Below are 26,924 nucleotides of genomic sequence, written 5' to 3'. Positions count from 1 at the left end.
GAGGTTGGAGAAGATGGCTCACAAAGTGTGTGAGATGAAAGGATAACTTGTATGATTTCCTGGAACTTATTTCTGGGGGATCTACAGGTTTTGAGAGCTTGTCTGCCACAGCCATCTGTGTCACCTATTGGCAAATATCCCAGTCCTTACACCTTTTGTGCTAGTCCACAAAAATGCTGACATCTAAAATTTAATTTAGAAGCTCAGAGGTGAGAAAACTGATCATTGGTTTGGATAATTAATATTTGTTGTTAACACGGCACCAGAATGCAGAGCACCTGCCTCCATGCGTACTTTGCCACCTGGGGTGGATGGATTGATTTTTTTTTTTTTAGAACAATGCTAAAATAATACTAAAGTGGTGATGTGACCTACATTAAGGTTAAGGATTACACTGTTAGACCTGCTGTTCAACAGTCTCCCCTCCTGGCCACCCATATGTAATAACAAAAAGCTATAAGACTTTGTAACTACGTAACTAAACGCTCCTTTGCTTCCGAACAAACCTTTACTCCATCCACTGTCTGGACAGGACGGTTCTCACTGTGAATGTAAGAATGAAGTACTACTGCCCATCAGCGTGGAGTCTGGTCCCTGACCTGTAACGTCAACAGAGTCTAATTTCCTTATGTAAAGCCCTTTGGGTACACGCGCGCCTGTGATGATCACTCACGTCACTGTGCAATAAAGCTCAGCTTTTCTGTGGTCTGTTATCATCAGTGTAGGTGAGCTTATGAAGATAAACCGGTCTGCAGTACAACGACTGCTGCCAACAAGTGAGTTGTATATAAAAGGTAACCGTTATCTGGAGAGGTGGGAAAGGTAAGAGAGCATGAACTCATAGTGTCCCACATTACAGAGTCCTGAAACAGCAGAAGGCAACAAGAGACCCTGGGACCTCTGACTTGTTCAGGACAGAAATCCAACTCCCTCTTTCCTTCTGCCTTAGTGCTTTTTCAGTCAATTTTATCATACGTTTATTTCCTCGACCCAAGCACTATACAGCTAAAAACTGGCACTGCTCTCAGAGCAGGTGGATTCAAATGCCATTCATATTCACACCAAACTATAAACTGCTCGTGCCTATCACTAGGATGAGGGGAAATAATCATGCAGAAGACTGATACACTGAATTTCGCCTGTTCAGCGCTCATAGAACAAGCCCAATGGGCTACTTTGCATCATAAAACTTATGGAGAAGTAAATGCATCCACACAATAATGAGCCATTATGGCTCATTAGAGGCTCAGCTTGCAAAGTCCAAAGTGTACAAACAGAGGCATATAGGACAAATCTGAGCTAAGCACTGTACCCTGCCCTCTGCCTGCACCAACGGTTTACACGTATTTGGTGAATGATTTATAAACCTAAAGATAACAAAGTATAAAACTGTGTCACTGTCTTCACTTTACAAAGGAAACCCTTTCTGAATAATTTGCCATGTCTCTGAAAATGTTTCAAATTTTGGTGTCTGCTCTGCTGTTTACAGGTAAGTGCCTGGCATCCTGTCTCATGTCATTCCCTTCTGGCTTATTAAATAGTCAGCTGGCAAAACCCCCTGTGTCACCACCAGAACAGCACTGATGGAAGAGAATTAACTGGAAATCACTGCAGCAGGGACATATGGGAGAGTGGGTGAGCACAAGATTGCATGGCAAATTCTGTGAAATACAGTTTGATTCTGCTCTTCGTGACTACTTTTGAGCCTTTAACCGCTCAATCCTGATGTATAAGGAGCGAGGATGCATTTCTGACTGAAAGGCATTTTTACAGGATGATTTCCTGAACTGTTAAAATTGTAAAAAGAGCTTAATGCTGTTTCTATGGAATCTTCCCTAAATATTATTCTGATCTCAACATTTACTGTTTACATGAAACAATTTCATATGCATTTATAAGGACCCAAAATGATCTATGTTGTGAATGATTTCTGGGATGCCTAATTTGAATGGCTTAAGGAGACTAATTTTTTTAAAGCACTCGGGCTGTCTGATCAACGATCCTTCACAGTACCCTGTAACCAGGGCACCTACAATCAAGGTTCAACCTATAAAACTTGAACCAGAGGGAAAATGGATGAGGCAGGGCTGTCACATGCTCTTCCCAAAGCAGCGCACACTGGTACAGTCAATGATCAGTGATGCACATGCTGCAAGATTAATTTATTTCTCACTAAATTAGAACAAACAAAGCAGTGACTTGACTTCTCAGGTGATTGCCTGCATCATAGAAAGATGCTCCGTCCACATGCATGCATTAAAAGCATTTCTTAGATCTGAGTGCTCCAATACACATACAGTAAATAAATGATGTGAACAGCTAAGGCAAAATGAGGGAGACAGAATTAGCCAATGATTAATCATGAATTAATGAAAAAGGTATTTTCTGAATTGGGACCACAGCCAGGTGTAATCGCTCTTTTGGGCCAAATTAGTTTCCTTGTCACACGACCCTGAGTTTTGGCTGCAGTGAAACTCTGTAGGAAGGTAAGGAGTTGGAAAGAGACTTTCTCTCTCCTGCAAGATAGAGCTAACCTAGAAACCTTCTTTTCCCGTTATTTGTGCTTCCTGATCTTTGTGCACCTGAACTTGGACCATTCCTGGGTACTTATCTATCTTGAACTTCACCTCCTTTCCATTGAAAGCCATCATGACGCAGTGTCACCTGAAGCCACACGGGGAGTACAGCAGCTTGCTGCCCCTCCTTTTGGAAGACTTTGTTGGGAAACACAAGAGACATAAGGCAGATTAAAGTAGTCTTGTTTTCCCTCTTTCCCAGGTTCCTATTCTTCAAAAGGCAGGAAGAATTACTTATTACTGATTTTTAATGAACTCTCAAAATTTTCATTGATCACAAACAGTTCAGGTTTTTCATTAATTGTGAATCCTTTCAGCAACAATAAGAATCTGACTCTTCATCATGCCCTCAACTCAGCTTTTATAAATCACTCCTCATAGTAAACCACAGTCGCATCTCTGGAAATAGGCTTTCTGGACCTTTTCCTTTAGCCTCTGCAGAGTGCAGCAGCAAGGGATGGAGTATGAGGGTGATCTCTTGGCACTGGGATAATAACTAAAGTCTCTTGGATGTCTGATGGGGGTGTCTTGCCCATTCATTCAAGGTTAAACTGATAGCCACACATGGGTTTAGAAAGGAAATTTCAACAGGGCCCACTGAGTAGACCAATGTTTTTTTCTAATATATTTTGCTGCAGTGAAAGTAGTTCCTTCCTTAGGATTATCTAGGATTTTTGCCGAATTGCCTTGCTATTTACCCATATGTGACAACTTTCCTGACCCCTGGCATCACACCAGAACTATGTTCAATAGTTAATTCTGCTTTAAGTGTCTGTAACTTCTCTGCTTTTGCTGATGAGGGAATGAGGCTGATGCTGTAGCTCTAACAACTGTTAAATGACTGAGCTCTCATCTCTTGAACCATAGAGCTCTTGTGTCCTGTGATTTAAAATTACAGTTGTCAAGGAATAAAAACTACTTTACGTCAAGCTTTGAAAATAAACAGATGAGACCAAAATTTCAAAGACTGGATGATATGAACAGTGTTGAAGTTCTTAAAAATCAGTGACTTTAAATTAGTAGATATTAGCAAATCTGACTGATTTAATTCTATTCTAAGGCCTGTTAACATCCAAACACTGTGGGGTTCAAAGCCAACGTACATACACACATTTCTTTTTTAACATTTGAAAAAGCAATATGCAGGTGTTAGACTTTAATGTAATCTTTGTAAGACTTTTCTACTGAAAAAAGGTGGTGCCTGGGCCAGATGTGGCCTGCAGAATCCAAAAGTCTATCCCTTCTGCAATCCAGCCATATATACAAAGTACTGACAGAGAATCACATCTTGATTTCGATGAAGTGCCACATAACCTGGAGAAATACTTGAGTGAGGAGAAAACCAGCTAATTCCACACCTGTTTTTCAGCACTTGTGCTGTTGTGCTGTGGTATTCTGAGTCCTCATCCCAAGTTCTGTGGTCTGACTTTGTGAATTTAAATTTAGAATGTTAGATAGCTGAAGAATGAAGGGGAGGTAGTCCATTTTGTCCCATTGCTAACCTTAAGAAACACACCTGAGCTGCAGCATTTGATTTACTTTTTCAAAGTTCCCAACACGTCAGCTCCTGCCACCTCAGCAAGGTTGAAGTTTAGCTCTGTCCAAGTTTAGTCTCTGTCCAAACTCTGTCCTAAAGTGCTGATAAGACTGGCAGCCTCAGCCCCATGGGCTGACATTTTGAGCAGTCACCTAAGCTGATAATAAGAAGAGTTATGAGACTAAAAGAATAGGAACCAGAACAATTGCAAACTTTTGACATTTAAATTCCATTGATATTAACTTCAGCAATAGATTTTCAGGTTGTCAGAAACTTGCAACAGAAACCAGGGAGAAACAAATAGTCTCAGTTTATATAACAATGTGCACAGAGAGTAACTGAAGTGCTGCTAAGTAATTGTCACTTTTTTTTTTTAAATATCACAGCAAATCAGAGATAAACCTCTTTTCCCTGTGGTAGATGCACACTAGTGGTAAATTTTGGTCCTAAGCCTTGAGATTGCTTCTCGCCACTTATAAAATACTGCTAGATAAAAAAGTTTCTCGGGTGGGGAGGAGAGGCTAAAGTATATCCTATACTAAAGCAAGTTTAAAGGATTGTCCTATCATTTAACTTCACCATTAGATGTGTAAATAGTGGCTTGCCTGTTCTCCCCAGACTGCTAAGCACACAAGGGCTCATGCTGCTTAGCTTTTAAAAAAGAAAAGGTATATCAATTAAATAGGCCCCTAAGCAGGAAGATGTGTCAAAATTTAATCTTATACTCACCTTTTTGACTGTGTGATGAAGTAGATCATTGTACATCCAGCTAATAGAAATGGGTGTCTTCCTGTGAAGATTTTCTGTTTGCATCCAGCTAAATATCTTGCTTTCTAGAAACCTATCCTTGCACAAGACGGTTATGCTTCCATTTGAGTCTAGTATGAAGAGATTTTAATGCACAATGATTTAAGATCTCTCCAGGTTGATTTTATATTTTAAGTACAGTTTGCTTACTATACTGTAATATTTTTTATTTTGACATTCCAAGTATGCCTTTTCATAATCAGTTTTGCTTTTCATAATCAGTTTTTATAGTCAATGCTAAACAAACATTTTCTTTTTTTGACAAAGATGCCAAGGTTCTACCACCATCTCCCTTCTCTCAAGTTTAGTCTTATATCAGATCACAGTAATCCAAAATTAGATACTCAGAAGGCACCGTAGCAGAAATGATTACTAATAGTTTTCCCTCTGGACAATCTCTTTAGGTGTGCAGGATAGACAAAACTATCTGCTGAAGGCAATAATTACATGAGCTAAGCATCTGCTTGCTAAAACCAGCCAATTTTTCTATAATTTGCTTTTCATATGAGAACACTGAATGAATCTTCTAGAGATGATAAAAGGAAACATTCTAACTGGTAACAGCTGATACCTCTGCAATAGTTCACCCTCCACACACCTTCCTCCTATTTTCCCACTGGGCCATTTACCCCTAAATGTGCTTTTCGAATAACATATTTATCTAAGAGAAAAGAGGGAAAATGGTATTGAATAAAAACATTAACTTACAATATGTCTGATTGCTTTTCACAGTGAGTTAACTGTTTCAGAACAATTTGAAATTTTTCATCTTTTTGGGGTTCAACTTCATGCACTGTGAGCCATTTCATTAACATTACCCACCTGCTCCTAACTCCCTCTAGTCTCACATCCAGATGCTCTGAGATTCCATTCTCCTTGTTTGTGTGCTAATCTTCTACAAGACAGAGCTGCAGTCCTTCTTGAATAGTCTGTTTATAAAGCACCGACCCGAGCAACAAACACTTCCACAATATTTTACTAAGATGTTCAAAAGCTGGGGAAAAATTACACCCAGTCCAAGGAACTTAAACAAGACATAGGTTATTTGATGAAGACTATGCACTGTATTCATAGGGCCTACTCAGATGGGGACATCTGATCTGATGCCCCCAGGTCTCCATTAGAGCTCTACCAGAACACAAGCAAACGTGCAACCCTGTTAGTCCATGCAGCCAGAGGGAAAGACCAGCAGGGCCATTTCTGGTTTCACTATAAATGGTCTCACTAGAGTTTTTCTGTAGGTGAATGAATTTTGCCCTGTTCATAGTCTTATAATGCGTTTTACAGTAAGATGAAGAGAGAATGAGCTAAGCCTCAAGGATTAGCTGGAATATAAAGGCACTTACCTCATTTCTTCTGGTACTTATGCATCTTTGGAGTGCCCCAGCAGCTGGGGAAAAGTCCTGCAGAGATTGCTCACAGGTGCTAAATGCGGGAGGTGAAAGGAGATGAGACTGCCACTAGAGGAGCACAAGAACTGGGTGTCAACAGTGACAAGAGAAGCCAAGAGCAGAGCTGACACACCTGCCTCTCCTCAGAGCAGGCAAGTGCACTTTAATCAAAGGGAATACTCAGCATAGTTGGGAAAGGCATTTCTTGCTGGATACAGGTGCAGTCAGAGCAGACTATTACAAATTGAAAGATAATAATATCTTTAAGATACAGAGCTCTGCAGCACTGTAGTGAAGACAACACCTCACTGTCCCATCAGCGGAATTACAAGCTCATGTTTTGAAGATGCTGGCAATGAGGAAAAGAAACACAAGAAGAAGAGCTGCTTAAGGTTCTTTTTTCTTTCCAGTTTACTTTAAATCTGGAAGGCCAGAGCACACACTGGTGATAAAATTTAATGTTTAATGGCCCTTACTAACTATATAGACATTTAAACAAAAGTAGAAGCCTGTTACTGAGCCAATTTCTGATCCCAGTTCAGTTATCTCAGTCCAGAAATGCAATAATGAGCTTACAAAATATTTAATATTAAAAAAAAATCCCAAAGTCACAATTCACTAAAGAGAAGTTAACAGATCATAGATTTTTCTATTGGAAAATAGTAAATTACCAGAGAAATATTGAAATTGGCACAAGCTTAGTTTTCTCTTGTGCAGCTCTGGAAGAGAAGTATAGCAGCTTAATAGACATATGCATGAAATATATTTTCTTCTTCCCCAGGCCAAAATCTTGTTTTCTGAAGTACAGAAATAGCTATTCCTCTGTTCCCTAAGGGAGAGAGCAGTTCACACATGAGTCTTCACACCAAATGTCTGAACTTACTTTTTTCCATGGAGTTGGTAACATTTTTGAACATGGTATTCCTGGAAAACTTCCTAACCTAAAACTTCTACCTCCATTTTATGATTATAGTAACTTGGAATATGAGGAAACCGAAGTAGGAAGGAACTACTGGGACTCTCATTGCTTGCTAAGTAAATTTTCTAAAGTACCATTTGATGTCTGTTAAGAGTGAAGATGACAAGCACATTCATTTCCTTTTTTTTGTTTTTGTTCATTACTGCATAATCAAGCTTTTCCCTGCCTTCTTTTACAGCAATTTTGGCATTGACAACAAACAAAGGGAAAGAGAACAGCAAACTCTCTAGCTCACCTATCTTCTACCTTTATGCATTCAGCATACATTTTCTTCTATTTAAAAAACTAATGAGCAATGATATTGTGGGTGATCAGGAAAGCCGACAATAATTACAAGTGAACTGGATTCAGCTGATCATTGCACTGGAAAGCAGACATTTGACATCCTCAGTTAGATTTTCCCCATAGAAATTCAGAAATAAGGTCATTAGAGAGCTGTGAGTGAGGTGATAGCTTGCCCTGCTGAGCTCCTATGGTAAGACCTAATAGACAGGAATACGAGTTCTTGGCCCATCTGTACCAACTATGTGCAGGTCACCCCCAGGTGTCCATTTAAAACTTCCCTAAATTGGAGCAGAGTTGTTTACAGACGGTGGTCTCAGCTTGGCTGAGGTATCAAGCTCCAACTTAATCATGGTTAATTAAAAAATGATTTGAATTGATATGCTATTTTGAACCAGTTTAGCCCCAAATTAACTTACGTCTCAAACACACAAGAATAAAAAACAAAAGATTTTTCCTGTACCAGGGCCTTTCATATGAAGCTGACAAGGAATTCAAACCTTTTTCTTGGGCAGAATGGTTATTTCAGGAAGATCTGCAAGAAGTCCTTCTGCATCTGTGGTGACCTCAGAAGCTATCTGAAGCAATGCAATAACAAGATTAGAATTGCAATACCTTCTGTTTATCAAGTAATTTCCATGTATGCAATTTCTATGCTGATACTAATAAGAATAAGTATTATATATAAGCCAGGAGGTTTAGAAACTGTAGTTAAATTCATAGGTAGGTTTAGAGTTCTTTTAAAAAATTTTAGGCTTCTCAGCATGCCTGAGACTATTGCAATTCCAGTCTAAGAGGATTTTTTGTCACAAAATCTTGTATTAAAAATCAATTAAGGTCTTAGTTAGACTGTAACTTTATTTACTTTGAATTCAACAGCAAAATAATGATTTAGAGCACCTGTTTTAGTAACTTCAGGCCTAAAAAAAAGAAGTTTCTTTCTGAGAACCTAAGGTAGGACCATCTTTGATTTCTATTAAATAAACTACAGGTCCAAACCCATGTACCTTGGATATAAGCATGTTTTCTGAAGTGTACATTCTAAAATATTTTTATAATATTACAAATATTTCTCAGCTTCTGTTTCAGGTGTCCTTGGATCACCTTTTCTGACAGAAGAATCAGCAAATCAATTCATACGACTTAAACGACACATACCATATTCTCAGAGCTCCTGGGACCCAAGCAGCAGCCAGAATTCATGGGCATACACTGTGGCTGAACAGGTATTTTCTTCCATCATCTTTCAGCATCTATTAAAAAAGAGAAAGTACAGGTGTGGACTCAACACGTCACATAAATGTTTTGGGGCAAAAGAGGAAATTTGTCTGATTTATCAACACGGGGAAGGTTGTCTGTAACTCCTGTCTGCCCACTGATCACACACTGCATTTATTGAAAATCGAAGCTGAGAATATTCTTTCCTGTTTTTATCTACTTCAGATTAGTGAATCATGGGCAGCTTTGAGAGACACAGCACAGTACTACATGGACTTGAACCCTCTTGCCTTCAATCCTTCAATATCCAAGTATGATGGGGTTTCTCAACAGAGCATTTCATAGGCTTGGAGTGTATGTGTGTACCTAAGTAAGTAAAACTGACCCATATAACAGTGCTGGCAATTGGTTTATGGTGTCATAATGACACATTAAAAGACCCAATTATAAGAGGTGTCCTGAAAAATTAAAGATTTGTTTTTACTGTCCAAGTTTAATAGTTATTTAAATACAGTCATTTTTATTGTGACAGGTTCTTTTTTAATTATGCTTTGGAGAACTCAGTAAAAGCTTAAAGAATATATATCCTTTTAAAACTCCACAGAAGCTAAACTGCCTCAATACAGTTGATTTAAAAAACAGACAGAAAGCAATTCCTGAGGAGAAAAATAAAAGATAAAAACTTCCATCTATTCCAGTAACAAAACTGTATTCAGTGTAGAATAAAACCTCGGCAGAACAAAAAGAGAACTAGACATAGCAGTTGGTAAAAGCAGTATTTATAGATCTGCACAAGAGTACATGAAATGAAGTGTCTCAAACTGTCACAGAAAAATTGTTTAGGACTGTGCTAAAATTGTACACATTTTTGGGACAAAATTTTGTCAGATTTAAGGAATAATTACTAGATGATTCAGCTGGACAAGCGTGAGGTAGAATACACACATTATTCCAGTGGAACACTTTTCATATGAAGATACTGCAGTCCCTTGAAATGGACAAGAGTGGGTAGAACTAAACTCACACAGTTTCAGTGCTTAAAATACTTGTTAAGACAGCAATCTGATCACTCTGACTGAAACCACCAATGGGAAAATAGGTAAACTTCTCATAATATGCTTTGAATTGAATATGGTTTAAATTTAATTGACTTAAAAGTAATATTCTTTTTGAAAGTGAGTTTCTTTTTGAAATGTAGCTTTTCAAAAGATTTTTTTTTTTAAATAAGATAAGAATTTGATTTGGAGAGACTCAGATTGAGCTTTGCAGGACTGTTCTGCCTAAAAGGTGACACCAGTTTCATTCACTCTGAGCAGAAGCAAAGTAGGAAAGAATAGCTGAAAGCCATGATTTCCCTACCCTCCTGCTAAACCTCGGGCAACTGGAAGGAAGCACCAGATTATTCTCTTATCATTTCTAATACTGACATGGGTGGCAGCTTTCTTGGATAGAAGCACTCAATTCTGCCTTATGAAAGATCTGAAACTACCTGAAGACAGTTTTCTGGCAAAAAACCCCACCGTCTTTTCCATCAGAAAAATTATTGAGATAGAAAACACCTAATTGTGTATAATTATTAGTTGTTGGATACATGTGTCTGAAGGCTTTGATCACAGCAGCTGCCAGGCATACTCCAAGATGAGTTATGCCTCCAGAATGATAATCCTAATGATGGCTGTATGACAGGATTAAAGCCAGTTTACAGAAACACATTCACAGGCACTCCCACCGAAGCACGTTTATGATTTCAAAGCAAGCCTAGTTAACTCCCAGACTGAAATAAATTTTCCAATGCAAATGTGACAGAAATTGGTATCAGAGTTTTTATGAAGGCATATAGCAGCAAAGACATCAAGCTAGAAGTTACAAAAAACATTATGGATAAAGTAGAACAATTCTTTTTAACCTTATTGTTCCTGATTAGTGATAATTCTGAGATGGCAAGCCTATACAGCATATGCAGGAATCTGGTTCTGTACTTCCAGAAGAAAACATTTGCAAAAGCATACAAATCTGAAGAGTGTAGCTGTTGATATGATCTTTAAATTAATTTTGTGATTTTTTTTCTAAAAGCAATTTATTCCATCTTTTCTAGTGACAACATCCTATCTTATGTGGACCTGCTACAGCAGTCTGGGATTCACCTCCACCAACAGACAAGGACAAGCTATTAAATCCTACATGTCTTGTATCTGGCCATGTTAGGATACGGCATGTTATGTATTTGCCATTATGTATTTGATAAGATGACTTTATCTCACCCAACTGTCTAAATCCAAAATTAATACACTAATTCTCTGCATAAATACTACATATTTTATATTCATAAGTAGAACTAAGATCTAACTCATGGTAAATTGAATAAGAAGTTTAACAAAAACAATAATGAACTTTTAGCAGATTGAGTTTAAAAAAATACAGTGTTTTCAGGTAAAACATTTTTTTTTGACTAAACAATTGTTCTGAAATGTACATTCCTGCTTCTGTGACTGAAAACCACATATTTATTTCTCAATATTTCCTTTAGCTACATTTCTGAGAGGCAAGTAAGAAATGAAAACCAGTCATTTTGGGTGGGTAAGAGATGTAGAGCACGTGTGCTTCATGTACAGTTCTGTACTTCAGGTGCATTTCTGTTTTTTCAAGTACTGGGGTCAAATTAATAGCAGGAAGTATAGTATACATCCATTCATGTCCATGCTCTGCTTTCCTTATTTAAACCTCTGTACTTGGTCTTGAATTCCCAAACCAGCTGAATCCACAGCTACTACTGTGAGCTGTTTTTTTTCTTACTCCCTGGAGTTAGGAATTCATGGAAACATTCACTACTCCTTTTCTAAAAAAAATGGTGATGACAAATGTTCTTTCTGCCAAGTTCTTGAGTTTGGAATTTTCCTGGCTCCTATTAATTATTGTACCTTATTTAAGAACATCTTTGAATAAAGGATTGGGCTGCCGTATTTCTTTTGTGTGTTATTAATATCTTGGTAACAACTAAAAGCTTTTTCCACCCTGGTCAAAATTTCTGCATAAACAAGGAGGACCTGTTGGGTAAAACAAGGTGTATGGTAACCTTATAATAACAGGGTAGGTGAAGGAAGGCAATTTTTGCTCACTTTTTACCCCCAAGAGAAGATTCTGCATATTGTGATTTCAGTGTTCTTTGCAAATATGCACTGTATAGTGATTGGAAAAAAATTGAAATTAATGCTGGATCTTTTAAAAAGAAACACACCTTCTGTTTTTTTGGCAATCTCTACCATGCTCCTAGGCTCCTTAGGCCATTATTAATTTCCCTGTATAGGACAATGGGCTTGAAATTGCCATTGTTCATTAGCTGAAGCTGAAAATTCATTAAACCCTTGAAAGAGATAAATGAGGTGCAAGTTTAGTATTTGCCATGTAGGATTTTACATCTTCAGTCACACTACCTAATTACGAACAGTTCATTCAAAGATAAGGGGTGACAAGTGATGTATAGACTTAAAGACCTCACTGGTTAAACACAGTCATGGCCTGTCTCTTCTGTCCCCCTTCTCTCTGCTGCTCAATCTTGGATAAGCTAGTGTTCCAGATCCTAAACCTTCCAATATTTTCCTCAGTAACAGTGCAGGCATGACAGAGTTACTGAAACTCTACAATTTATAGCAAAATGCAGGACTGTAAGGATAAGCATCCCCTTTTATTTAATGGATATCCAGTAAAACTCAAAAGATGCACCTGCTCCAGCTGTGCACCTTGCTAGTCCCAGGGATATTGCAGCTCCACAGGCAGTGATGCCCAAGCCACTTTTGCACCCATTCCTGAAGTGTTGCTGTTTTCTGCCCTGCCTCTCTGATTGATGTTGCTGCCAAGGCAGGGGTTTGTGACCTGTTTGCGAATTAGCTGCAGTTTTTATACCTGCATGGTAAGTTAAACCAAAACGGGGATTAGTTCAGGAGTTGCTTTGCAGACAGATAGCAGACAGCCCTGGAGTGAGGATGACAAAGTCCATAATGAGGTGGAAGGTAAAATGAAGTGCTATCAGCTATCATCTGCTATTAGCTAGTGAGGTAACTGCCCAACCTTTATGAGCCATTTTAGGGTTGTCAGAGCCATAAAATTGGAATAACCACTGTCTATTGCCATGAGGACAGTCTTGCATAAGGCTGGCTTTGCAACAAAAACATCAGACAAAGCCAGGGGATGCAATTTGACAGTTCTGTTGTACTTAGACATGACTAATTCCTTTAAAGAAGTTGTTCTGAAAGCCAGAGACTCAATCTGAAAATCCATAGCTTCAAGCTAATGTCACTAATTCAGATAATTAGTCTTGCTGAATTAAATGGGAAGGATTGTGCACGCATGAGTAGCGGTGGAGGATGAGGTGCTTATTTCATGTTATGAAATACATGCCACTCATGACAATGAGCAAATGGCTTTCACAGCATTTGAATATTAAATACCTCCATTTGCATTTATTAATAACTCGGAAAAATATTTACCCTGTGAATTTGCTCTCCCTTCACGTATTCTTTCAGCACTTTAACACAAGTGACTTCGGACCCTTCTTTTATGCATTTTCTAACACATCTTCATGTTGCCACCTACAGGTTTTATCTCTGTGCTTTTTCTACACAGCACAGATACACAGGCAGTAACTTATCCATGACAAAACCAAAGAAAAGTGCTAAACTAAAGAGAACTTCAAGTATATCTATGCTGATCATGGGGGTGGAAGTAGAGACCTCAGGACACAGTATCTTTGCTTCTGGTGCAATGGAGAGCAGTTTCTCTAAGTAGTTTCTGAGTACTGCAATTTTTTTGAGGAAAAAAGCCCCTAAACCACACAAACACTGGAGCTCCCTGAGTCTAGAGACAACAGAGGTCCTGGGGGAGAGGGCAAATAAGCAGAGAGGAAGAGGAGTCACAGAAAACTGCAGTCATGTTTGTCTCTGTATAGATGTTAACTGGATCTCCTGTTAGCAGGAGAATATCTGCCAGGCAGTCTGAGTTTCCAAATGTTTTCTGAGTCATGTGAACAGAGTGACTGTCTAAGGTCGACACAATGACAAAAATCAAGATGTTCAAATATCTCATGGGTGATTTCTAGCTCCAGCAGAAACTTTTTGCCAGGCAAGGCCCTTACTTCCACGGAAGTGCCAAGTCAGGTCTGAATTATGCTGTAGCCTCTTCTTCTGTCAGACCACTTGCCCATTCCCTCAGCTTCTTCTATCCCTAATTTTACGAAGTTTAGAAGAACCAAACTGCCTTTGCAATCTCTGCTGCTCTGTCAAGTTGAACTGAAAACAGCCCACAGGTTACAAAATTACTGTGGCTAAACACAGGGGATAAGCAGGTACCTACTGAGACAACATGATTGTGGGAGCCTTGCTTTGTGAGAGAAACAGATGAAAGATTCAAGTTTAGTCTGACGCCACAGGAGAAATAAGAAATCCCATGCCTCCAATAATAATTGAGGAAAAAGATTAATACTCCACGAGCTTTCTTTTAATGAGAGAAACAAGTCATTCTGAACAGAGCAAATAGGGGCAACCGTAGAACCCAAGTAACCTATACACAACCATTTAAAAATGCCTAATATGGGATAAGTATTAAGATACACTGTTTTCTATAAACTCAGCAGGACGGGTGAGCATATAATGAAAAAGAACCATTTATTTTATGATCTGAAATGGTTCCTTCAAACAGAACATTGGCAACTGGTATTCAATGAAAGTTCTACACACTACTTCATCACTGCTGTAATTCATATGATTGAACCTGGTCCCAAGTGATTTTAATGCATCACACTACTGTTATGTCCCTTCTTTGCATTTGATCTTCTTAATTTAAGCCAGAACAGCTGAGACAAAATACCCATCTAATGTATACCTGCTGCTAGTTGCCAGTAAAAGTGAGCTGTGTTCAAATCAATTTTATGTTGGCTGATTAAATATACAAACCACCCACCTGAGGCAGGTGCATTACTGTAACCACTTCATGTAGAATGGAAAATAAACTGCTGTGTTTTGGATCATCCATAGGAAGCAATGAGATCGGTAGTTAGAATGCAAAGATAGAAAGTTATCCAAAAAAAGAAAAGTTCATCCAGGAAATAAGCATTCTTTGTATGTGATTATTATGTTAATAATATAAACATCAATAGTTACTGCTCTGCCCCCAAAACTGCTAAGAGACATGTATTTCAAACATAGTGACATCAAACCTGTAGAGTCTGATTTCCACTGGCTGGAAAAAAGAAGAACAATTCTTTTCATGAGAGGCGGGTGGTATTAAGCTGGATATCTGTAAAGGTGATCAGTCCCCTTTGAGCCCAAACTGAAGTCACATCCTCCCACAGCACTAGGCAGGCTGAGTGCTGTGGCTGACCACCTCAGAGAAAAAACAAATACTCATTGAGACTTGCAATGAGAATTTAACCATCACTTCCCTAGGGGAGTGAGCTTTACCTATGCCATTGTCAGTCCATACAGGGTGGAGGAGGAAGCAGGGACTGCCTGGTGTATTTCACCCTTCTAGGGTCAACCTGCAAAAGCTTCTTTCTCTACGAGATATTACAAGACAGTCAGCTTGGAGTGACACTTTCTATTCAGCTACTTACTCCTGCTCATAGCAGTCGCTGCTAAGGTGATTTCATGCCAGTCACTGCCTCCTTGGCAGAACTGAATAAGCATGTGTGATCCTATCTGAATAATTCAACTATGTCCTGGTTGTGATTGAAAGCTGCTGTGCAACAGAGAGCTCATTCAAGGAAAGCTTAAAAAACATCCTTACAATTGCTGTCAATATTATCATCATAAATCCAAGGCCTGACTGTGCAAGGTGCAATGAGAAATGCATTAGTCCAGCATCCTCAAAATGCAGGAAGGACTATCTAAGGGCAAGAAAACAACCACAGAAAGGAAGCGGTTTAAAAAGACAACCATGGGTGTTGGCGGTTGCTGCTTAGCACTGAAATATAACTAATTTGGTAGTTATTTAGAAGAATGACTTAAAAAGAATCTTGTCTGCAATTTTAAACCAGCTTTGGTTGAACCTAGCACTGAGAACTATAGAGTGCTGCTTCCTCTTGCTGTCTATGTTGACGTATTTATGGTGCTACCCTTGCTGTGGAGTTCAGGTAGAAGGCTCAGTGCTGAGAGATCTACCACAAGCTTTCTGATGGAATGGGACTTGTACAGCCCCACATTACACTGTGGGCACGATGTAGTCTGATTTTTGCTATGGTTCTTCACAAGGCAACTACCATTGCATTATAGCAAAGCTACCTGTACTGACATTTGGTTTATGATTTCTAAGACCTTGCAGTAATGAGGAATAGACTATTTATAAACATTTACCACATAAGAACATAAGAGGATCAAAAATTAAAAAAAGCCCCCATGCTTTTACTCATGTGTCATTTGGAACAATTACCTTCTGCTAAGTGTACAAACAATTAAATTAGAGATACTTTACTTTGTGGACTACAGAAATATTTTTTCTACAAAGGAGAAAATAACCTCCCTTTTCGTTACTCAGGGTTAACACTTCCCCATTCCTGTCTCATCCTCTCTGCTCCAGGCTAAGGTCTGTTTTCATTCCCTCAATAATTACCAAAGGATTAGATCTAGCCAAAGTACAACTACAGGTACTGTTTATAGCAACCAAAGATTACTCTGTGCCTCACTAAAATGTTTAAGCTGTCTTGATCTACCAGGTCAATTGTATCAGGAACAGCATATTCAGCAACAATTACAAAATAAGGTAATTACAAAAAAGTCCCTTTCCCTGAAATAATAGACTTTGTAATAAGGGCATGCTAGTTTGAAACCAGAAATGGAAGCTGAGGGTTTTCAGAGAATTGTTTGTGCACACGATCTCTCTTTCCCACAGTGAAAGCTTTGAAGTTACATTACTAGTGGGAGCAGTGTCAACAGAGCACAGAGACTTATTTGAGATGGGCAAAGACTTCCTTTATAGGTCTTATCCAACATGTAAAATTGCATGTCTAGAAATGAAGGGACAGTCAGCAATGCATGCTGAAAATTTTAGGTGCACTCCCCTAAAATCAGCTTCTGGAAGAACACTTAATGAATAAGTAGAGATTAACACAGAAAACACTGCAATCATCTGCACTGTAGCTAGGTGATTAGAAGAAATGAGTTCCAAGGAGAACCAATAGCAGAAAACTGTATTTGTATCAGAAGCTCCCTGGATAGCCTGGGCAACCCAAGTTTTCTCTGAATCTTTTTCAAGTTGAACTAATCTGCCCTGAAATCTGTTATCTTGAAACTGCGGCTACTATTAGTCCAGAAAGGGAACTCTCAGAGAAATGCTTTGAAATTGTCAGTTCTGGTTCTGAGCAAAGACTGAAAGTAGCTCATCTATGTCAATAAATTGGCTGGCAAAGACTGGATCTGTCCTTTGCATTTGACCCTGATACAACTGATATGTCATCTCTTACAAGTCCCGCAGAATCAGGACTCAATCAAGTTAAAGAGTTGATTTTACCATGCTCTAAAATTGGGCATCCTGAAGGATGTATGCTTCAGGCTCACAGAAAATGGCTCACAGTACTGAAGAATACAGATGTGAATTCATTACCTTTCTAGTACAAGATCATACAATGTGTAACAGCACTACCAATCATTACGTCCAATGCAAATAATGGATTATAAGTGTTTCTGTCTCATTATCTTGTGACAGGATTGTTATTAACTTGTGACTACACAACAGTTTTATAGAAAGTCTCCTCAAGGATAGGCTATATATATATGCCTGATTATTTTTCTTCTTTTTTTTTTTTTTCCCATTTCTTAGATAGCATAAAAAACAAGTGTCCTAGATAGAAGGAACCAATCAGTTATTGCTAACTGTGGGCTTTGGAGTTCTCCAAACTTGCATTAATACAAGTAAATATATACCACAGATTTTTTTTTTGAACACAGAAAATTTGGTTGTTAAGATGGCATAACAGTTCACAGTGAGAACATGGATTTCCCGAAAAAGGTTGGGAAGTGTCATAGAATTAGAAGGTGGAAATGAGATCTGAGGTTTTTCCAGCATGTATGGATGTCCTGCTGATTTGGTATGGCAGTGCCAGACTGTGCCTCTAGAAATAATTATCAATAGCAGTTGCACAGGTACTTCATCAGTAGAAACACCGGACAGTGATGAAGCCATGCAAAGATTGCACAGGTAGAATAGAATGATTACTATAATAGACAGATCCATTAATAGGCTGGCAGTGTATCGTTAGGGAATGAAGCTCAGTTTTCCAGTTTCATCTTGTTCTGGGGCTCGACATCACTGAAGAAGATTTGAATAACTTCAAGAAAATCAAAATTATTTTTCTCAGTTGGTTTTATGTATTTATTTTAATTATACAGCTTCTACATCTTTTTTTAATATTACAGTTTTGGGAAACCACAGAATCATATTTTACTCTAGAGTGCCTAGATGCAATTTTTACAGCGGACTATATTGTGTTGTCTTTGCTTCTATGTGGAATGAACACAGCTCCTACAGGACATTCACATTTTACTGACCAGCAGAAAAACAATTAAAATTTTCAGACACAAATACTCATGCATGGACACTCATGCCACTTGAACTCCAGGTGAAATTTGAAAATGAAGGCAGGTTACTTGAATTTTTACTTACATATGCATAGATAGCCATCTGAATTCCCTGAATTCCCTTTTGTGTTCTAGTAGAGATGTTTTTTAGCAATACCCCACAGTCTTGTGGCCACACTTGGCACATTTATGCAGTAAATACTTTGAGCACTTTCAAAGGACATCAAGTTAATCAAAAGGCTATGAAATTAACTTAAATCTGCAAAATGAGTTATTGAAACAGCCTATAAAAGAGACACCCACAACCAGTGGTTCTCTAGGCTATAATGACTTCTGGACAGAGCTTCATTTTGTCCTATAAAGCTCCAGATTGTTTGAATTAAAATCACTAACTTTATCATAGCAGTGAGAAAGATTCTTACCAAAAGAGCCTAAAATTTTAAAAACTACACAGCAGTACTCAAGAATTTCTTCTTGCAAGATGATGGCAGTCCTGAAAGTCATTCTACACATCACTTGACAAAACATGGATTTCATTACTAACACCTTCTCTAAAGCCCCTCCAAAGTGTCAGCCAATCATCAACCTGAATCAACTGATTGCCATCATACCTAGTCTCAAGAGTGAGCTGCATGTATTCTTCTGATGCTGAGGTTTGGACAAGTGTTGTAGTCAGTTTTTGAGCTGGTATCCAATCCAGTACTAGAAATTTCAGGAGATAAAGACATTTCACATTGAGAGGTTAATGTTGCTATGTCTGGGAAAACAGCAGAGGAAAATGGAGGTGTTACTCCTTGATAGCTCCAGAAACAGTTAAATAAGCTAGTTTAAACTCCAAATATGGGACATAATGTGCTACAGAAATATTCCTGGAGCTTCTTCTCCAAAAAGGAGAGTGAGACCTTCTTTAGTGGAAACACAGCTTCCTGAACACATTGGAAAGAAAAACTGAATTGAAAAGTAAGCGTGCCTCCTTTCAGGAAAGCGGATCATCCATGGGAGTGAGTGGGTTGGGCTGGGAAGAGCTCCTCTCTGCCAGATGCAGCCTTCTGCTGGGGCACATATGAGCACAGAGGAGGGGAAGTGTCTGTATGAGGCAGCTGGAAATAGTAAAGCACAGGGTGACCTTTTAAATGTAGTTTCAATAGATTTGCAGCAATTTCCTTGAATTTCCCCAGAACCAAACTTAATGAATAATTGCGCCATTGTTCTCCCTTTCAGATGCTGCAGATGAATTCTTTCATTCAGAGTTCATTTGAACATGGTTTGTGTGGAAAGTGATTGTGAGATAGCAGCCAAGTGTCCAGGCATCCCATGCGAAAGGGCACAGTGAGCAGGAGGGCGGGGAGGAGAAAAGACAAAATACAGCATGTACAGGTGGAGGAGAACGGGGGTCACAGCAAAGGCTGTGATTTTGATCCTGTTTCATGGGATTTGGAAACTCACAGGGCCTAAAGACAGACACGATGAAAAAGGAAAGAGCCTTTCCACAGCCAGGAAAGGCTCAAATGCCACCCAGGAGTAAAGGAGAGGGTGTCAAAGGGGACTGCCGAGTAAGGCCTTAAAAAACAAAACAAAATCACTTTTTAGGGTGAAATAGTAGCTTTAAGGCATTGAAACCAGGAAGATTAAAACTTAAGTGGTGAATCATAGAATAGCAGGCTGAAAGGGGATCTCAAGGATCATCTGATCCAAACTTTCTTAGCAAAAGCGTGGTAGAAGTCAAATGACCACACTAGCTTCTGTTCAGGAAAAAGTAATAATTAAACAAAGAAGTCCTGCCTATCGTGAGAGTATAAGATCAATAACATGTCTAACATCTGGGCTCAAGGCTGAGAAGAATGAACTAATCTCAATTTTCTTACTTTCCCTGACAGAGATTCACATGTCTACATATGTCTGCTTGATTTTAGTCACCTCTGTCTTCACCTCAATAAAACCAGATGATCAGCATTTGCTGTTGAGCTACCAGCAGTACCAAGTTCGGGTATAACAGCATCAACCAAATAGGGCAACAAATGACTCCCCTGCCTTTGACAGCACTACAGTGTAAATTAAAGAAACACCTTTCACTTTGCACAAGAGGAGGGCAGTAAACTGACAAAGATAAGCCCTTCACAGGATTTTAATTCAGTTGGAATCCAAGAGCCTGAAGATACATGTTATTCTTCAGCTCTCTGCTTTGATTCCAAAGTAGGTGGAAGACAGATCCGGATTGACTCTCCTTCTATTTCCTTAGACCAATGCTTAGCTTGCAGTAAAAACAAAACCACAGACATACACAAAAATGCTCCAATGCCCCCCTGAAACTGTCTTAATAATCTATTATTGTACTATCATTTGACAATGACCGAACAAAAGAAACTAAATAGGAAAAATGAATGAACTAGAAGGCTTGGAAAATATTTCTCTCAAAAAATGGCTGGATTTTGGACTAATCCCTTTTGCATGCCAACTGTTTCATGACTATAAGACTTTCTCGCATTCAAACTCCTCTTCATTTATTCCTTTCCAAGGTAGTGAAACAGTCCTGGGCCTTTGACGTTTAATTTCATATCAGCTTGAAGCAAGACTCAAAGTTTCCTTTGACTGAAGCTGGGCTGCATCTTGCCACAGTCCAACAGCTCCTCAATGGCAGAACTGTGACTGTGCCCTTTAAAACCTTCACAGTTTAAGGATCTTGCACACAGAGCACTCTTTTCCAGAAATCAGTTTGCACGCTGTCCTTCTAAAAGCCTTTTTTTCTCCTACCTCTTGCGACTTGCATTAGTCTATTTTGTGTATTTTTTTTTTCTTTTTTTGGCTCAAGGCTAACTTGGGAAAGACCGAGCAATTTAGTCACCCAGCAGTGTTTGCCATTACACAAGCAGTGATAACAGTGTGTCACTGTGCTACTTCCTTCCTTACGTAGGATTAATGGAAGAAGGAAAGCCTGGTGGAAAGAGATCACAGAGGAGATTTCAGCCTTTATTCGAAAAGGGGCTCAGGTCCTGCTCTGGGGTTACAGGTGTGGCCACAGCCACTGCTGTAAATATCTGCCTTCCTGGCAGAAGGAAGCAAGAAGTCGTCATAGAATCACAGGATATCCTGAGTTGGAAGATACAAGGATCATCAAGGCCCTGCACGGGGTAACTCCCAAAATTATGCCATGAAATGGGTAGTGCCATCACCCCATGACAGAGCTTTACTTGATGATGGAACTGGGGCAGGACTGTGGGATTTCACTTATTTGCAGGCCTGAGACTGAGCAAAAACAGACTTCATGCCAGCATGGATAGAAGAGACTGGGATGGGGTCAAATCAGGGTTTGTGGTTTTTAAACAAGAGGCAGAGTGTTTGTGATCACCTGGTGTGTGTTACCACTGGCCCAGACAGGAGAGGGGGAAGCCAGAAGGGGCTCTGTAGAGGCAGCTCAACCTGCAGCTGGGGGGCCCCACGATGTCAGAGGAAGTGGTGACAACCCACCCTTCACTGGAACTTGCAGGATTTGTGCAGAGTCTGGTTTCCAAAGAAATCTATCTTATTAGGCCTTTTAGGTATCCTCATGGAGGAGATATCCATCATGGAGGCAATATCCATCATGGAGGCATCACTCCTCCTTTCTGCTTCTGGCTTCCCTGCTGTTCCCGACCCAAAGGGCTCCAAGGACCCATGCACAAGTCAGGAAAGCCCCACTGAAGGCATCTGAGGAACTGAACTTGTATTCTAGGAGACTGGAGTTGGGTAGAAGAAAGGTCATGAACAGCACATAAGTGTTCACAACAGGCTATTGCTCAGGTAGTAAAAATATTACATAAATATATATTTTTAAAGGCCATTTTATAACCCTTGCAATTCTTCCCTTTGGAAATCTTCGACAACTCCCATTGCTTAGCTCTCAGAAAGCAACTCCACCTCAAAAATCACTTCTTGAAAGAACAGTTACAGTAGAGAATGAACTCCCTATTTCTTCTTACACTTCCCACACAAAAATGTCAGAAAGATACTGCCAAAACATTTTCTATGATGACTGGCAACTTGCTTGCGTGCCAAGAGAAAGGAACTTGTAAGAACATGCAAAGTGTAATCTTGCAATTCCCTGCCTTGAAAAAGTTTTTAAAAAATGGTAACTACTTTTAATTGAGTTTGAAGATGAAAGCACTATGTTGGTTCTATTTTTTATTTTAATTTTAAGCAACTCATCCATGTCTTAGTCTTCTATCTAAAATAGGAAAAAGAATCAGAATAAAGCAGGCACAGGTAAAATATAATTAGCTAACACTTGCTCATTATTCTAGACTGCCATTTGCATTCCCCATGCCCTGTTTGGGAAATGATAGTGCTTCTTCTGCAGTTCAAGTGTTACGTACAGTCCCATCATCATTTTGTCAAAAACAAATGTCTGAGGTGAAGAAAGAATCCTGCATAGCACTAATTTTTTAAAAGCAGTTATAAAAGATCAGTATCTCCATTATGCAAGAGCCACGTTAACTACTTTCTCCAGTTGATAAGCAGGTTTCTCACACACAGAAGAAAGAGCAGCTGACATCCAAACCTTCAGATTTTTCTTTTTTTTAAAAAAAAAGCAAACCACTTTATATTTGAGAACACAACTGTATTGCCTTAAATTTTATGCAGAGATAGGAAAGGTGTTTGCTTTAGAAGTGATGACAAAACCAATGAGTCTTATGTCAATGTTCTTCATCCAAATCTAATTTGATAGTGATGAAAAGGTGTGACTTAATGATCTCTATACTTGAAATGAATTTATGGTAATACACTTGATGGACAGGTGCTTAAAATAGAAAAGCTCTTCTTATACCTGTGGCAGCTTCAGCTGCACTTTTTCAGTAGATAAACAGAATACCACTGACATCAGTTCAGATGAATAAATCAGCCCATACTGTTTTGAAGGGATCAACTGTTAAAAGGAAAACAAAACCCCCCCCAAACTCAAAGGACTTCTTCACCCCACCCTGGATCTCTGCTGTCACATTAGAAACTCCTGATACGTGATTCCTTCAACAAACCACATGTTCATTGCAGAGAAATCACAATCCTTCTTCACAAGACCTCACAGAAAGATGGTCTCGAGCAACAGCACAGGAACATACAGAAAACTAACCTCAAATTATTCACTTTCCAGACTAATTCACAGTGTTCTGTTTCTTCTGAAAAGTCACTTCACCCTTGAACTCCCATCCAGCCCTGACATTTTTTCCAGCTCTGAGGATCTTTGCAGGCACAAGTCCACAGCAGGCTGGAGCAGGCATTTCCCTGAACCATAACATATCAGGGATATGACTTCAACAATACGTGTTTAGGTACACCTGTATAATAAAGCTACAGGTGAAGAAAGTGAAGCAATGCTGTTCTCGATGAAGGCTTACCCTTGGCCTTGGAGAAGTTATGAAGATGCTTTGACACAGCTGAACATCTGTAGAGCACGAGACAAAAGCAGGAAAGAGGCGACAGAGATCAATCATCACTTGGCTCTGGTTTGCAGTTCCTCCAGCCTTGCCTAATTCCCCTGCAATGGACACATTGAAGCATATAAAAAGAGAATTAACCCTGTGAGTAACATTCTTCATCCTGCCCTATGCAAATGCCACCTCTAGAGTTACAGAAAACAGTGGAACTGAGAGCAGCTTGAAATTGAGGTGTAATGAAGCTACTAATGCAGTATTTAATAACTTAAAAAATCCAAACGACACAAAAAAAGGCTAACTGTAAGCCACTGGACCAAACATGGTCTTCACAACCCTATTATCTTTTCTAGTCAGGGATGTTATTTTTTAAAGTTGATTAGTAATTAATATTGAAGGAGAGCTTCAGGATATTAACTAGTGCTTGCTATTTCTCAAATGCTGGGGAAGAAAAAATACAGAGCATCCTTCTACATGGAGCCAGCAGGACTCATGTTATGCAGCTCCTCTTTCTGGATCCTTACATTGAAGGCTTTTGGAGAGCAGGCCCACATGGAAGGCAAACCTGACGGATCCCAGGAAACCCTCAGGAAATATCAGGTGTTAAAGGAGATGAACAACAGGCAAACGATTTTCTCAGTGGCCACTCTACACCTGTTTTGTCTTCCCTACAGGCCTTATTTTTTAAATGGTTTATTTTCAGGTTTGACTTACATGCCTAACTGGAGCCAGAGAATTCCAGCTCACGAGTTTACATGTGTTTAGTATTTTTATGCTTCCTCATGTAAGGCATCCTGTGGAGACAGAGAAAAAAGGGAAAAAAATTATTCCAAGTAGGCTGTCTCTCTGAAGAGCTGCTTTAAGATCATTATTTTTACTGTTGAAGATCCATGCCCCCTTAACCATCATAGTAGCAGACTATCATGACTAGAAACTTCTCTGTAATTTTTTTTCTAGCTTGCCAAGTTACTGAGGCCACATTACAGAGGGAAGGAGGCTGTTGCTGCTTGCCCATTTATGACCCTAGGTAAACATCATCAGGAAATCAGTCCCATCTGATTCAGACCCCACTGTTAAGTGTGTTTGCACAGGTGTCACCAGTTAGGGTAGAATTTGGCCTGTAGAAAATGTCCAGCACTACATGTTGGAGAAAATGGACAAGTTGATTTGGGATCTCGCAGGGGTGTTAGTAGGGCTGCTGTGGATAGTCTCAAGGTCAGGGGAATGAGCTATTTATTTATTTTCTTTGTGAATTGAACATCCCTGGTGTGTGTACTGGGTCTAGCTGGGATGGAGTTAATTTTCTTCACGGCAGCCCATACAGTGCTGAGGTTTGGATTTGTGACAATAGCTCTATTTCAAGGTCGTATTTCACCCTCTGCCCCTGCCCCAGTCCCTTTCCCAGAAGCTGTGCATCATGGAGCTGTATCTCATGTCCATCCTACCCAGGCGAGGGCTTCTCCTCTTCTCAGGATTTCAGAGGAAATGGATGAACACATCAACTCATTTGTGGCAACCTTTTGTAAACAGTGAGGAGGAGTGTGTGGCCATATGGAATGTTGTGCTGTGCTAACAGACTAGTGTGAATCCTGTTCTCGGAAGCCAATCTCTCTGTCAAGGAAAAGCAAAATAAAGAAACTCAGCAAACACGGACCCAGGATTCTCCAGATGACAAAAGCTCAAAATAAGTGGCACTACTTCACATATGCTGTGTGTAAGCATGAGGACAGTTACCTCAGCAGAGCTGAAATAGAGTAACTTGGAGCATGACAACCCACTACGCTGCAGTTTGCTGTCCATAACTGCTCCAGTTGCAAAGAGGGATTTCAGCTATGGAGAGCTTTCCTTGGGATTTTGATCAGGGACTGTAACTCTCAACTTGAGCTGCCCTGCTCATTTCAAGGATCACTACCTCACGTGCCGTCAGTGATGATTTTAGATAGTACTTTAAGTCTTTTTCCCTTTTCTAGTGCTTATCAAGGGACTAAAAGATGACCATGAAGGGGCCCTTGATTTACAGAGAAGAGGAGGACAAAGGATGCATAAATCAAGGAGAAAAAGTTTTTAAAGACAGGATTAAACTGTAAAATAAAATGCTCACATGAAAGGAGATGCCGGTAGGAGATGCTCCTTCATTTCACTGAAGAAGTTGTGGCTTTAAAAATTTGGAGGGCAGTGTGGAGAATGTTGCTAATATTGCAAAACTAGCTAACAGAATTTAACATAATAATAATAATAATAAACATACTGCAAGAAGGGAATTTTAGGTAAAGACATTCTAACTAGCAAATACCCAACCTGTTTGAGTCATATCTCATGATAAACCATCCAACATCACCAAACTCTGCAGCTTACATTTGTTATCTCTTTTTTTTTTTTTTGTTTAAACTGTGCCATTTTCCACATTGATCTGCAAATTATTTATAAGACCCATGGACTGTGACCAGAAAGAGCTGTACGAAAGCTTTTTAAAACAGATATTTGTGCAAACCACTTATATTAGCTATTTCTCATAAATGCTAAATCATGCTCCTATTTATTATTTTGTTAATAATTGCAGTAGAATTGGAAAGGAAGGGTACTCTCAGTTGCATAAATCAAATTTTCCAGCATTCTACTGCTGGCTGTGCAATTCCTAACTTCTCCCTCTGATAAAGCACTTCCCTTTAGTCAGCAGACAAAGGGTAAATCTTAAAGTTTCCACATAAAAACTACAATCTATTTTACTTTTAAAATTAAGAGAATAATATCTTGTATTTTTTTTTTCCACTGGGTGCTTAGTATCTAAGACTCAGAGTTCAAAGAAAAAAGTCTGAACAGATATGACTACAAGTTCAACCTTTCTTTTGTATCAGCTTCCTAAAAGATCGTTCATTCCTCATAGCACACAACTGCAGCATCTTAAGGTTGTAAACTTGATTGTTTCAGAAAGTACTTACATTTTCATGCCCTGAAGACATAAGTGGACACCCTTACTTACGATTCTACATTTATTGGCAGGAGTCACCCTCAAAGTACTTTTCAAGACACTCCTGCAGTATTTTAGCATGAATATCAGGATCCACATTTATCAGCTTTCAGAATTGAAAGCCTTCTTATCTTCATTCTGTGTGGCTTGTTTCCTGTAGCTGTTTCTTTTTCAAAATCAGGCCAATAAATCTTTATC

At 39.2% G+C, this 26,924-nt stretch overlaps 1 protein-coding gene and 2 long non-coding RNA genes across 3 annotated transcripts; 1 reads left to right on the top strand and 2 right to left on the bottom strand.

Moving 5' to 3' along the window:
- The first annotated feature begins 1,440 nt into the window (after positions 1–1,440).
- On the top strand, positions 1,441–11,740 carry CUNH3orf85 (chromosome unknown C3orf85 homolog). Its single transcript, XM_027744253.2, has 4 exons — positions 1,441–1,489; positions 8,650–8,798; positions 9,016–9,101; positions 10,886–11,740. Exons 1-4 carry the CDS (start codon positions 1,441–1,443, stop codon positions 10,962–10,964), a joined length of 363 nt encoding a protein of 120 aa, XP_027600054.1. The 3' UTR covers positions 10,965–11,740.
- On the bottom strand, positions 4,062–6,372 carry LOC120322979. Its single transcript, XR_005563007.1, has 3 exons — positions 5,743–6,372; positions 4,843–4,991; positions 4,062–4,270 (listed from the first exon to the last, which is right to left on the bottom strand). It is a non-coding gene; the product is annotated as an uncharacterized LOC120322979 (long non-coding RNA).
- On the bottom strand, positions 8,753–25,363 carry LOC120322978. The gene is made up of 4 exons (XR_005563006.1): positions 25,204–25,363; positions 24,473–24,552; positions 23,723–23,862; positions 8,753–8,825 (listed from the first exon to the last, which is right to left on the bottom strand). It is a non-coding gene; the product is annotated as an uncharacterized LOC120322978 (long non-coding RNA).
- Positions 25,364–26,924: the final 1,561 nt, after the last annotated feature.

This window comes from Pipra filicauda, unplaced genomic scaffold, assembly GCF_003945595.2.
Source record: "Pipra filicauda isolate LSUMZ 115617 unplaced genomic scaffold, ASM394559v2 scaffold179_size1759329_pilon, whole genome shotgun sequence".
Lineage (NCBI taxonomy): Eukaryota > Metazoa > Chordata > Aves > Passeriformes > Pipridae > Pipra > Pipra filicauda.
The sequence above is the reverse complement of the archived record's forward strand: the minus strand, read 5'-3'. Positions and strand labels throughout refer to the sequence as shown.

Bases quoted from the DNA above. Each gene is read 5' to 3' on its own strand.
- CUNH3orf85 (XM_027744253.2), top strand. From the start codon at position 1,441: ATGTCTCTGAAAATGTTTCAAATTTTGGTGTCTGCTCTGCTGTTTACA. The intron at 1,490-8,649 runs GTAAGTGCCTGG...AATATTTCTCAG, and splicing joins GTCTGCTCTGCTGTTTACAG to CTTCTGTTTCAGGTGTCCTT. The intron at 9,102-10,885 runs GTATGATGGGGT...CATCTTTTCTAG, and splicing joins TTCAATCCTTCAATATCCAA to TGACAACATCCTATCTTATG.